The sequence below is a fragment of the Malaclemys terrapin genome, chromosome 6, assembly GCF_027887155.1.
Source record: "Malaclemys terrapin pileata isolate rMalTer1 chromosome 6, rMalTer1.hap1, whole genome shotgun sequence".
In the NCBI taxonomy this organism is placed as follows: Eukaryota; Metazoa; Chordata; order Testudines; family Emydidae; genus Malaclemys; species Malaclemys terrapin.
The window spans coordinates 91,927,906-91,941,451 of record NC_071510.1 but is presented as its reverse complement, the minus strand read 5'-3'; the positions used below and the strand labels follow the sequence as shown (position 1 = coordinate 91,941,451).

General features: G+C 42.8%; 1 protein-coding gene across 2 annotated transcripts; it reads right to left on the bottom strand.

Annotated features, from left to right (window-relative positions):
- Nucleotides 1–1,597: 1,597 nt before the first annotated feature.
- On the bottom strand, nucleotides 1,598–12,556 carry CD180 (CD180 molecule). Of its 2 annotated transcripts, none has more exons than XM_054032404.1 (3): nucleotides 12,326–12,556; nucleotides 6,892–7,058; nucleotides 1,598–6,105 (listed from the first exon to the last, which is right to left on the bottom strand). In XM_054032404.1, the coding sequence occupies exons 1-3, from the start codon at nucleotides 12,413–12,415 to the stop codon at nucleotides 4,374–4,376; spliced, it is 1,989 nt and encodes a 662-aa protein (XP_053888379.1). In that variant the 5' UTR covers nucleotides 12,416–12,556; the 3' UTR covers nucleotides 1,598–4,373. The 2 variants fall into 2 exon arrangements, with proteins under 2 accessions (XP_053888379.1, XP_053888380.1); XM_054032405.1 differs by lacking the exon at nucleotides 12,326–12,556 and adding an exon at nucleotides 9,507–9,550.
- Between the last annotated feature and the right edge of the window lie 990 nt (nucleotides 12,557–13,546).

Sequence of the window (13,546 nt, the reverse complement as noted above, 5' to 3'; positions counted from 1 at the left end):
AAGTCTTAGTCTGACCTCTCAACATTATGATGAATTTATATATTCATTTACTAATTAAACTGTCACTATATATTTTCAGAGATTAATGCTCCATAAAAGCCAACCCCACCAAAAGGCAATAATCGTGTGAATAAGAATACAGCCATCTCCCCTTTTTAAATCAAGAGAAATATAATCCTCTGCAATCATAAAATATTATCCGCCTTTTTAAATGAGAATTTCTGTAGCTGCATCCCTGTGAGGATTCTGTTTTCAGGCCCTGGGGCAGGTCCGGCGTTTTAATGTTCTGTTTAGTTCGGTCTCTGTGGAGCATGTGATGGGGCTTTCAGGCCTTGTTTCAAAGCCAGAGTATTCCTGTGACAACAGAGGAGTCCAAATTGCAAAATGGATCAAAGAGATGATTACCAAAGACCAAGGTTTTTTTCAGAAAATAGGGGAGACCCAGAGTGTTTACAGATTTTCATTTCCAAGTCTGTCAGGAGTGGGGGGTGTTTGAACATAACGGCCATGCTGAGTCAGACCAATGGTCCAACTAGCCCAGTATCCTGTCTTCCGACAGTGCCAATGTCAAGTGCTTCAGAGGGAATGAACAGAACAGGCAATCATCAAGTGATCCATCCCCTGGATTTATATAGAGGCATTATGATATTTTCTGTCGTATTATCCCTTTCCTAATGATTCCTAATGTTCTGTTAGCTTTTTTGATTGCTGCTTCACATTGAGTGGATGTTTTCGAAGAACTATCCACAATGACTCCAAGATCACTTTCTTGAGTGGTAACAGTTAATTTGGACCCCATCATTGTATATGCATAGTTGGAATTCTGTTTTCTAATTTTCATTACTTTGCATTTATCAACATTAAATTTCATCTGCCATTTTGTTGCCCAGTCACCCAGTTTTGTGAGCTCCCTTTGTAACTCTTCACAGTCAGCTTTGGATTTAACTATCTTGTATTGTCTGCAAATAATTTTGTATTGTCTGCAAATGTTTCCATCTCACTGTTTTACCCCTTTTTCCAGATCATTTATGAATATGTTGAATAGGACTGGGCCTAGTACAGACCCCTGGGCTACACCACTGTTTATCTCTCTCCATTCTGAAATCTGGCCATTTATTCCTACCCTTTGTTTCCTGTCTTTTAATCTGTTCCTGATCCATGAGAGGACCTTCCCTCTTATCCCATGACTGCTTGCTTTGCTTAAGAGCCTTTGGTGAGGGACCTTGTCAAAGGCTTTCTGAAAGTCCAAGTACACTATATCCACTGGATCACCCTTGTCCACATGTTTGTTGACCCCTTAAAAAAATCTAATAGATTAGTGAGGTATGATTTCGCTTTACAAAAGCCCTATTTACTCTTCCCCAACAAAACATGTTCATCTATGTGTCTGACAATTCTGTTCTTTACTATAGTTTCAGCCAATTTGCCTGGTACTGAAGTTAGGCTTACTCATCTGTAATTGCTGGGATCACCTCTGGAGCCCTTTTAAAAAACTGGCATCACATTAGCTATCCTCCAGTCATCTGGTACAGAAGCTGATTTAAATGATAGATTACATATCACAGTTTGGGTCCATGCATGTCCCTCCCCGTTCCCAAAAAATCCTTTTATTTATTAATCTTGCATGCATCTTTTTTCAATGTAGAAAGCACATTTTAAAGTTAGGTACCCAATAGAATTTGTACAAAAAGCGGCAAATTTACTAATACATCTGAAAAATTGGTACAATGCCTGCAATATTTGGAGCGTATTTTAAAATATCAAGAGTTGCAAACACACATTCATGATTCTGGACTGAATATCATCTTGTATTCCCTAAGGTCTTCGTTTCTTGTATGCTAGTTTGTCATTTTTTCTGTGGTCATGTCTACACTTGAGTTGGAGGTGTAAATTCCAGCTCGGTAGACGTATGTGAATCAGCTTTGATCAAGCTAGTGCACTAAAAATAGCAGAGTAGCCTCAATGGTGCAGGAAGTGGGAGGGGCTAGCGGCTCTGAATACAATCCTGCTCTGGACCCTGGGTACTTGAGCAACTATCTCATCCCACTGCCCATGCCACTACAATAGTGCACTGCAGAGCATTGAAACCAAAACTGAGAAGAAAAACTGGGATTCATGGTATGTGGGTGCTTTCCCCACCTCTGCCACTGACATATTATGTGACCTGAGGCCAGTTTCTTAACCTCTCTGCCTCCGTTCATGCATCTGTCAAGGGGAGGTGAGACTAACCTCTGAGTTCCTCTGACAAAAGGTGTTATGTAAGTGCAACATATAACTGTGATATCTGTGATTTCAGCTGAGGAGTGGTCCTGGGGAGCAAGGAGAATTTCTGGCTGCTTGAATGGCAAGGTGAGGTTTGGGTGGAGATGGTCCCCACACAGAAATCTCCCTCCCTCTTCACTTTATCTGACCTCTTGACATGACCCATCTTTTTGCTGCATATTCCTGACCCCTCCCTCAGTCCATGAACCAGCAGACGGGAGGCAGGTTGAATTGGGAGAACCTGCAACATGCCAGAAGCAGGGAAGTTAGGGGGGCTGTGAGCCACAAGGAAACCTATTTAGCTCTCCCTGGTCCCCCCTCAGAGAGAGAGGGAAGGGTGCTGCTTGCCTGGGGAGTGGAAGCAGGAGCCGGGAGGTGGGATGGGGCTCCTGCTGGCTGAGAAATTAACCTGTGAGTGATTGAATCCTCTCTAGCCCCTCAGTAAAGGGCATTACAGATAAGGATCCACAGGACTTCTCTGCTCTGAGGAGAGTGACTCATTTGAACAGTAATGACCTCCAGCTTTGGGCACTTCCTGGCAGTTGGAGGAATTGAAAACAGCTGGCCATCAACTTTCAGGAAATGCCTGGCCCTGGCTGTCATTATTACTGCATTTCACAATCACAGCTGCATTGTTGGCTCAGTTATTTCCCCCCATACAAGCCCAGCTGTGAAGGTGCATTCTCATTGTCACGACCCCTGTTACAAATGCTCCACAATTAGTATATGGAGAAAATAAACAATATTTACTCATTAAATCATCACATGTTCAGTACTGCAAAATGCATAAAGGTCCTGTGACACACACACACCGGCCCCCTCTCTCATGTACCTGCAGCCTCTCTGCCTGCTCTATTCCTCCTGCTTTTCCAGGCCCAGTAGAGAGGAGGAACTGGCTGCAGCACGGTCAGTGCTGCAGCAGGGGGGTTGAGCTGCTGATGGGGGGGAAATGGTGGGGTGAGAGGTGGAAAGGGGTGCCAGGAGCTATTGAGGAAAAGGTGAGGGGCTATCGGTGGGAAAGGAAGTGGACAGGAGCTAAGGGAGGAGGAGGAGTTAATATGGAAGCACAGGTGGCTCTATGTATTTTGCCGCCCCAAGCACGGCAGTCAGGCAGCTTTCGGTGGCATGCCTGCGGGAGGTCTGCTGGTAACGCAGATTCGGCATACCCGCCGCCAAATTGCCGTCGCAGCCGCTGGACCAGCGGACCTCCCGCAGGCGTGCCGCTGAAGGCTGCCTGATTGCCGCCCTCACAGCGACAAGCAGGCTGCCCCTCGCGGCTTGCCGCCCCAGGCACATGCTTGCTGCGCTGGTGCCTGGAGCCGCCCCTGTATGGAAGAGATATGGATGACAGGCTAGTAGACAAGACATGAACTATTGTGCCTAGATATTCCCTGATAAAGGTTCCCTTCTGGCCACTGACTGCAAAGTTCCTCAGATTGCCCTGATTTCCCCCTATAAGCTGCCCCTGATTCCCCACAAACCCTTGCCCACCACGTTTGGGGGCAAGAAATAAAGCCCTGCATCTCACCTACACCCAGTGATTCAGTGAACAATGATCAGGAAAGAGGCCAGTCTAATTTTTTTTTAGAGCAACCATGTGTGCAGGACCAGCTGTGCTATTGCCTCAGCCATTCAGATAGCACCGGTTTCTAAATTCTGACTTCAGAGCAGCCCATTCATTTGGGGGAACCAGTATTCCCACTTCATTTCTCACGCCTTTCCTCCTTGGTGACATTCCCCTAGCTCACTCAGCTGCCTGAGGCCCCAGTGCTAGCTTATAGTTGAGGACTAGTGGCAGACTTCAATGGGACTATTTATTATTGTTTGTATTACCAGAGAGCCTAGGAGCCCTTGTCATAGATCAGGGCCCTACTATGTTACTTGTGTGGCTAAAGTTCTTCACAGGATCTGGCCCTGGTTTGTTTTTTCATAGTAATTTTTCTTTAATCAATTGCTAAGAATGTGAACGGGGCATGCAATACTAATGTTAAAAGGCGTATTGCCCAGGAACAAAGCAACAAGTAGGAACAATTATCTTTTCTTCAGAATCTGTCTAGTAACTGTCCTTTCTTCCTTTATTTAAAAATGACTGTTGTGGAGCCATCTTTCACTTAGAGTTGCTGGTAATTTCTCTTTAAAAAGCATGTGACCCAAACCAAGATAACAGCAACAAGCAATATCAAACCCAGCACAGTGCAAACAATTCCTGCAACACTGATCCCACAGGAGAGTGTTACAGTGGACAGCTTAGCACCTGCTAGAGCTTTGGGCTCACTACACACTGTCCCTTCAGGGTCTTCAATTTTATCCATATTCTGCTTGTACCAAGTTATTAAACCAATATTAGAGCAGGTGCATTCCAGTGGATTGTAACTTAAATTGATTATACTCTGGCCGGATAAGTTAGTTAACATGTCACGTGGTATAATATGGATCATATTATTGGCAAAATTGAGATAGATGCTCTTGAGATTGGAAAATGCATCTGTGCTGAATGCAATAAGCTTGTTGTGGCTCAGGTCAACCTGCTTTAGATTCTTGAGGGTGTGAAATGCTTGGTTTTGTATAGCTGTCAGATCACAGAATGATAAAATTAACACCTCTAAACTGGGTACCTGGTGAAAGAGATTTCCATTCAGAATGGTCCCTGACTGAAACTTATTCCCCCTAAGGTTCAACAGGAAAAGGTTTTGCAGCCCCTGTAAAAGGTGCTGAATGTTGGTATCGATATAGGAATAAGAAAGGTTCAGGACATGCAAGAGATGCAGATTGCGGAAAGGACCCTGGGAAGCATTGATGTGAAGACGTGTAAAAGCTAAATCCAGGAGCTCCAGGTTAGCACCTTCCTTAAAGGCCAAATCTTGGAGCTGAAGCTGCTTGTTGTAGCTCAGATTCAGGTGCTGTAATCCACTCAGGCCTTTTAGCTGGTTGCTGCAGCAGTCTAAATTTTCTATGTAACTGTGGCTTAAATCCAGATGTTGAAGTTTTGACAGTGTTTTTAAACAGCCAGAGCCTAAGTCCAGATTCTCAGCATTTTCTCTGATATGGAGGTGGGTGAGGGAGGGGAAGGCGGTGGAGCTAATGTTGCACATGTGCTTAAAGGCGTTCCTATTGAGAATTAATTCTTCCAACATGTTCATGCCACTGATGTCAGGAGGTAACATGCTGATGTAGGTGTGAGTCAGATCTAGCCTTTGGAGTTTGCTCAAACACTGAAATGTGGCAGCAGTCAAATGAAGGAAATGCCGCTTTTGCAGACTGATATCCACCACAGAGATATTGCACAGGTTCAGAAGCATAGTAGAGTTTATGGGAAGCCCATTTTCTGCATCCTCAAATGTCCCCAACCAAAGAGTATGGATTCTGGTTTTCTGCATCCCTGCTAAAACCACAGAAATGTCAATGCAACCTCCAAAGTCCAAGCTGTAAAATAAGTTGGACTGGAACGCCCCAGCTTCAATGTGTATAATATCATTGCCCTTCAAGATCAGAGTTAAATTCTTTGTCTTTAGCAGAATATCTATGTCTTTTGCTGCTATTCTTTGTATGTTGTTCATTTGAAAATCAAGGTATTTGAGGTTTCTGATTGGAAAGCTTGGAGGGAGCTGCAGTGAAGAGATATGATTGCTGCCCAAGTCAAAAGTCTCTAAATTATCCAGATTCTGCATTGGAATAAATGCTAAGCTGGTTAGACCTGTCTGAGTTAAGACAAGATGCTTCAGAGACTGTGGGCCAACAAATGCTGTGTCAGCCAGAAACATGAGTAGATTTCCAGTCAAGACAATAACGTTCAGATAAGCATTGCTTTGAAAGGCACCTTCGTACACCCAATTAATTTGACACCTTGAAAAGAACAGAATAATCCAATGACGTTACTAATCAATCTGATAAATTTTTCCCACTATTACATGGTCATTTAAAAACAACAATCGAAATGCAATCTCACATACAAAGAAAGCCCAATGAACTATGGTCTTCCTTGACTTAAAAGCTATTATTCTTTGCTGGCAGCATATAGCTGATATTCACAAGCCCCTATATTTTAAACTCAGATAAAAAGAGACCATAATGGGAAGTGAAAACTGTCTAGGGCTGATTGGGTGTGGAGGTCCTGACTGTGACGTTGTTCATGAAAGTCACACAGAGACCTGCTAAGTAAGGGAGGTTTCCCTTCCCTAATCAACACAATCAAAATCTTATCCCTATAATAAGGGTAGTTCTTACAAGGCTAGAATCTCCTTCTCCCCACATTTCATGAATGATATTTTCATGGAAAAGCAGGGGAGATGTTTCCTACAGCAAATTTGTTGCTGCTAACATAAATAATAGGATGTGAAGGTTTCACCGATTCCTGCAAATGGTCCAATAACTCCAGGCCTTAACAGGAGAGAGCCCAGAAAAAAGCTATTCCCAAATAGCTAGGCATTCTTAATTGGCAAGACAATGCAACGGTTGTCTGCAAGGGTCTCTGAAGGTTCTGCTGTGAAGATGGTTGCCATGGTATACTATGGAAGCCTTCAGTTCTTTATTAGTATTGCAAAAGGTTGAAATAAGGGCATGTAAGCAATGGCAGATTCAAAATAAGTTACGACTTTTGTGATCAGTGGAAGTGACAAAGATTTCCAATACCTTGTTAAGTCTAAATATACCAGATTCTTTAGCTTGCTGAAGGTTGAATTGTGAAGGGAAGAAAGCAAATTAAAGCTGAAGTCAAGGATTTCTGTTGTGGCTGGAAGTCTTTCAGGAATCTCTCTCAGTCCTAAATCTTCACAGCTATAGCTTTTGTTGGCTATAACCTGTGGAAATTATATACATATATATATTATTAAAAACACAGATACAGGTATACTGTGAATGTAAACATGAAGCTTTGACATGCACATTCTACCAAGCAGCTGCCTTAGAAATAAATCATTTAAAAACATAACAGTCAAAACATATCTTATAGCACTTACAATACCTGATCACATCCCACTGTATTCCAAAACCTTGAATTAGAACAATGCAAAAACCTTAATGTAGCATTGTATTTAAAAACAAACAATCCCCCCCTTAAAGATTAAAGGTCTGGATAACAGTGAAGTGAGTGAAGAAAGAGCTATTAATCCACCAAAACCCAGATGCCTAATGGTGAGGAAACTGAGTTCAATTAAAAAAACCCAAACTGCTGGATTCTGCAAGGATGGAAGTGGGAGTGGGGCGGATCAGCAGCAGGAAAGCAGAACAGGAGCCTATCGGCAACATATGAAATCTTAATATCAACCTGAAATAAGCAATCCTGGGACTTCATGGAATGCAGTTTTTAAACCACAGGCTTGGATCTTTTATGCTAATAATAAGTGCACATCATTCTGTATTTCATTAACCAAGGACAGTTTGAATTATTAATCCCCAATAAATAATCCGTGGGTCTTGTAACAAGGCTCACTGTAAAATAAGAACTAGGGAGTTATGAAGATCTTGCAAAGAGAGCTTGGCTCAGAGTGCAAAAATATTGTGTTATAACAGAAAATGTCTGCTCAAATAAAAAGGAACTGAGCTGTGTTTATACTCACAGCAAGGGACTGTTTCGCACAGTTAGCTGAAACTGGACAAAAATTAATATCTGAGAAACTGAGACTTTTAAATTCTTTTAAAGACTTTTCAGTCTAAGTGGGAAATGGAATAATCTGTCTCTTATGCAAATATATTCACCTCTCCAAAGTTAAAACCGGGGGATTCATTATAATATACCAGACCTGCCTCTGACTTCATAGGAGACTATATTGTCAATCAAAACACAAGGATGTTATGCACTCTCAAGCACAGTCCTCAGTAGGCTGATCTGTGTGACTGTGTGAAAAAGAGATGCATGAAAAGTCCAACTTTATTTCAGGCTTCAAACCCATGATCACCGCCTAGCAAACAGGCTGACATTCACAAGTGCAATGGAATCAATGCCTAAGGAATGGCTGCCAATCAGAAACAATGGAATAAGAGCACAGGGAAGAGGCAGCCACTCACCAGAGGACTTCAAGCCTTCATTTAAGTAAGACAAGGCCTTGTTTCTTAAAAGAATCTTCAGAAAGACTACGTTGTCTCCTCAAAGACTCTTAATTACTGTTGAAATTAGCTCCAAGGAGAGAAGAAATCCTTTGAAGATTTCCCAGCCTGCTCCACAGATTCTCAAATGGTGAGATTCAATATAACTGGCATTGTCTAAAATCTTAAAGAAAATAACTCTCAACTTGCTACAGAAAACACAGCTAAGCTTTGAAGGAAGAATAGATCTGTACAAGTGCTGGTCCAAAACAGAAAGAAAAAGTTGTGAACATTTTAATTTTTTCCCAGTTTTTCATTGAAATTTTGGATATAAAAATATTTGGACCAACCGTATTCTGTTCTTTAATAGAGAATTTCTATTATTGGACAGTAATACATTCATTGGAAACTATTGCTAATGTAACAACCCCAGATTCCAAAAGAAGCCAGACAGACTTAAGAGCAGATATCAGTCTATTAATAGCTGATAATCTACACACTTCCAATTATAAACAATTACTGGTTTTCGATCATCCGATAGATGGGTGATGCAAGGAGCATGTGGGCTTTACCTTGCATTAGTGAATAATTTTAATGGTGTCATCTAATAAACTATGGACTATTGTATTGTTATGCAGTGGTGCTGAGAATTTCACAATTTTGCCAAATGGAGAACTAAACTAACACTTTTTTCATTATGTTTGATTATGAAACTGGGGGCAACGGGTGGCTGGGTGATCATTCAAGGCACCAACGTTCAGTGTGCCAAAAATCCCCAATTTTTGGGTGGTTGGGGTGTTTTTTTTGGTGTGTGTGTGTGTGTGTTTTCTTGTGCCTTTTATGTAGCTGCATGGGGAGTACCAAACACATCTTCTGCCATGGGTGACAAAACATCTGGGCCAGCCCAAGTGGACAAGTCTCTAAGAGGTGCAGCACAGTACTCAAAACTGAGGAGAAACTAAGGCTATGTCTACATTACAGCTGGGATCGACATTCTGAGATCGATCCACCTGCAGTTGATTTAGCAGGTCTAGTGAAGACCCGCCAAATCGAGAGCCGATTGTTCTCCAGTCAACCCCTGTACTCTACCCCTGACGAGAAGAGTAAGGTAAGTCGACAGGAAAGTTTCTCCTGGCAACCCCCAGCGGTAACTCAGCCTAAGGTATGTCGACTGCAGCTACATTATTCACGTAGCTGGAGTTGCATAGCGTATGTCAACTTACCGTGGTACTAGACATAGCCTAAGGTGCCCTCCACAGGTGCCAACTTTTCAAAGTGCTGAAGGGTGCTCGACTCCTGATTCTTCCCCAGGAGACGCTGACAGAGGCGGGGAGGTGCTGACTTGCTGAGCCTGCTGGCAGGAGGGAGGTACTGGGAATGGATGGGGGGGAGGAGCTGATAGGGGGACCGTAAGTGGGTGCTCCAGCCCTGGAGCACCCATGGAGTCGCCGCCAATGGTGCCCCTCCTGATCTTGGGCAGCTCTGGGACTCCTGTAATAAATTATACAGTCCTGAGGGCCTAAGTTACAGCATCCTCCATTCATTGCCTTATGGGATGCAGCACTGCTTGCTTCAGTCCTGACTTTGACATGTCCTTCTTGCTCCCAGCTATGTGGCTTCCTGCCCACAAAACCAGCATTTGTGAGGGACTCTTTCCCAGTTCCTGCAGTGGGGGAATACTGCCCTAGCCAGATCCCGGAATTTGAGATTGCCTTTATACCACTTTGCCTCTTTGTAAAGGAGATGGAGCAGGGGTGAGGAGCTTGCTCTATGTTGGGAAATCTTGATTTGACTGCCACTATGAGATCCTGGCAGGAGGCTCTGAGATGGAACTATTTTTATTTACTTAACCACATCTCAATACGCCCTACTAGCAATGGTTCCAAAATGTGCCAGTTGGACCACAAGATTTCTTAATGTTACTGGCTTACTAACTAGGAGAAGCGTTATTTAAAAATCATTTGTGTTGAAAAAAGCAGTGCTTCAATGTACAACCAAAATGATTATTGGATTATTTCAGGTACGTCTACGCATAAAATGCTACAGTGGGACAGCTGTGCCATTGCAGCACTTCAGTGTAGATACTACCTATGTCAAGAGGATGGGTTCTCCCATCATTGGTGCAGGTAATCCACCTTCCTAAGAAGTAGTAGCTAGGCTGATGGAAGAAACCATATATTTGCTGTTTGTTATTACTCCTTCAAGCCAGGGGGTATGGCTGCACCGCCATCACTCCTAGTTTCAGCACCCCTGGACAGGGACATACATTCAGTGCTTATTGTTTTGTATGGTCTGTACTCTCCTGTGCTTTACATAAATGTAAAAGGGCATAGAGGTGACCAACTCTGAACGAAGTGTATCTCTGTATGTTAACCATTGCACAACTACTGCGTACCCCTGAGAGCGGTAAGCTGTGGAACGGAAGCTACGCACCTTTGGGGTTGGAGTTCTGTGAGAGGGGTGTGTTTGAGTAACTGGGGTATCTTGGGAGTCTGCTGGTCCTGGGGGCATCTAGGGCAGGTGGGCTGAGGAGCCCCATTTCTGAGAGAGGGTAATAGCCTGAGCCTTGGAAGGCTACAGCACTGGCACTCCCTTGGCCTCTCTGCCACATTTCCTAGGCACTAAAAGCTTAACACCCCAGGAGATCCAGCGCAGAAAGGCTTGTATTCCCCCCTAGAGCAATCCCAGTGGGTGGCCGACAGGCCATGCTCACTAGGATCTGTGACAGAAAGCTATTGCTGCAAACTGACTTGTAACAAAATAATTCCGTTTCTTTACAAGCAGAGGGTCCAATTATTCCTAGGTCACTCAAAATTTTCTTTACTCTGTAGGAATTTTGCAAGTAATACAAATACGGACAGTAGAGCCACAAACAGGAGTTATGAATAACCGGAGATATAAAGAAGTATATAAAATAACCATAGAGTGACAGCAAATATGTAGCTCCCCTGTGCTCTATCCCCAAATTAAATAACAAGAGACAGTTCTAATTTAGAAGTTCCTAGATGATCACTTAAGGGAAATGTCAAATACAGACCTAAGAAAAACCAATACATTCCAGACTGATGGGAGAAAAACACTGCTTTTACGCACTTTATAATTAACCGGTGGAACTCGCTGCCCTAGCTTGTTATTGGGGCGAATGGCTGAGTAAGATTTAAGGAAGAAAAGAAAGGTTTAGCTGCTGATGTAAATGAGAAGTGTGCCTGCATTATGCCATTTCAAATAAAATTACAAGAGCGATCAGCCCTCCCGCTTCAGGGCAGAAACTGGTCTCCAGATGGAGCAGAGGAGGAAATTCCCCTCACGGTACAGTTTTGCACAATTAGGAGGATTATGGGAGTTGTACAACTTCAATAAAGCAAAGAATCTATTATAGGCCTCTATGGCACATAAAATATGAGGGAAATTCCTATGAGTCTCTTTCCCCCCCCCCCAACCTCCCCCCCACCCCCACAACTAAAAGAACCCTGAGAAGCATCTTGCCTTCATTCTTCCTCTCTGCTCTCTTCCCCTGTCCTTCTAATTTAAAACGAACCAGACCAGACAAAAAGAACTAAGGAGTGGCTGGTATTTCCTTTTATTATTGCTCTGGTTTGGAATCCTATATCTGCTCAGCTGAATCATCGTCTTGCCCATTTGTACTGGTGTATACAAATTCTTGGACCCAAATGGTAGGAAAGAAACCCCTTATAACCTGTTCTCTTTTCAGCTCTGATATCTTGCTGTAGACATGCACGTGAGATTTCAATATGCCCAAAGCATTATGAAATGTATAAAAAACTGTCAGTTTCTGGCAGATACAGAAGGATCCCATATAAAAGGGTCATATTAGTGCCTGAGCAGTATCACAGTGTGTGTCTGAAAAGACCTGCCTTACTTTCCCAGTTCGAGGCTTCCGGACACCCCCCAGCCAAAAAAAAATCTCCCTGCACTTCAAAGCGATCAGATATTAGCATGCAAATAATCACCAAAGCTTCATTATTGATTTTGTACATATATAACACCCTTGCCTCAAGAGAAAGAAATAACTATCACTCACCTCAGTGCACATCGTATCTACAGGCTCAGATACTTCGCAGCGAACACAGAAAAGCCCCATCAAAATCAACCAATATATCTGGCAAGCCATTAAGGCATTAGATGGCTTCTAAACTCAGATGATCTTGTGTTATCTTCTCTTAATGAAAGCAAAACAGGACAGCAAAATCAAGATAAACTGAAACAGTCGGCTAGAAATTAATTAAATGACAAAGGAAGAAAAAGAAAAAAAAAGTTTGATAAACCTCTCTGGCTTAGCATGGTGAAATCACAATCACAGCTTGAAAGGGGAAGTTCCCTGTTTTAAATATAGTCATTCAAATGACTGATACAGAAGTGATGTCTTCTGGGCCCAGAGCTTATCTAGAAAATGAAAATGGAGGGATCCAGTCAGGACAAACCTATGACTGATACTGATCTTGTTTTATGGGTATAAATAATAACAATTAGCTCTTATAGAGTACTTTGCATCAGCAGCGCTCAAAACATTTTACAAAGGTCAGTATCTTTATTCCCATTTTACAGAGGGGGAAACTGAGGCACAGAGTGTGCGTGACTGCCTGCGATCACACAACAGGCCAGAGGCAGTGCCAGGGTTAGAACCCAGATCTTCTATGTCCTTGTCCAGTGCGTGATCCACAAGACCATTCGGTAAATCAGGAATAGCTACACTGAAGTCAGTGGTGTTACACCAATGTAAAGTAGGCATCAGAGCAGAAATATTCTCCTAGAAAAAGGAATCAGGAGGTTTAGGATTGTGTTTTTCACCAATAAATTTAACATGAGTGGGGTTCTTCTATTTTAACTTTCCAGAGATCTTATGTCTCTTCCATATCCAGTAAAGGGCGCTGTATCAGTTATGAAGGTCAGGGAAGTCTATGAAAGGATGAAATTGGTATTTGAATTTCTGCAACCCCTTCCCTCCCACACACTTTCTGCAAGAACCCTTCCCACAAATTTTCAAATCTGCTCTAGTATGAACTAAAATATTGAAACCTGGATGCCTAAAATTAGGCTTCTAAATCTCTATTTAAGCTCCTCAATACGAGAGGCCTGATTTACAGAAGTGCTGAGCACTGCCACATACTCAGCACTGAAATCAATGGGGAGCTGCAGGTGGACAGCACCTTTGAAATTCAGATGAAAAGGTTTTAATGAACAGCTGGAGCAGGCCTATTGCTTACACCTGGAGAAGGCATGCTCAGGAGGGGATGAGCGGAAC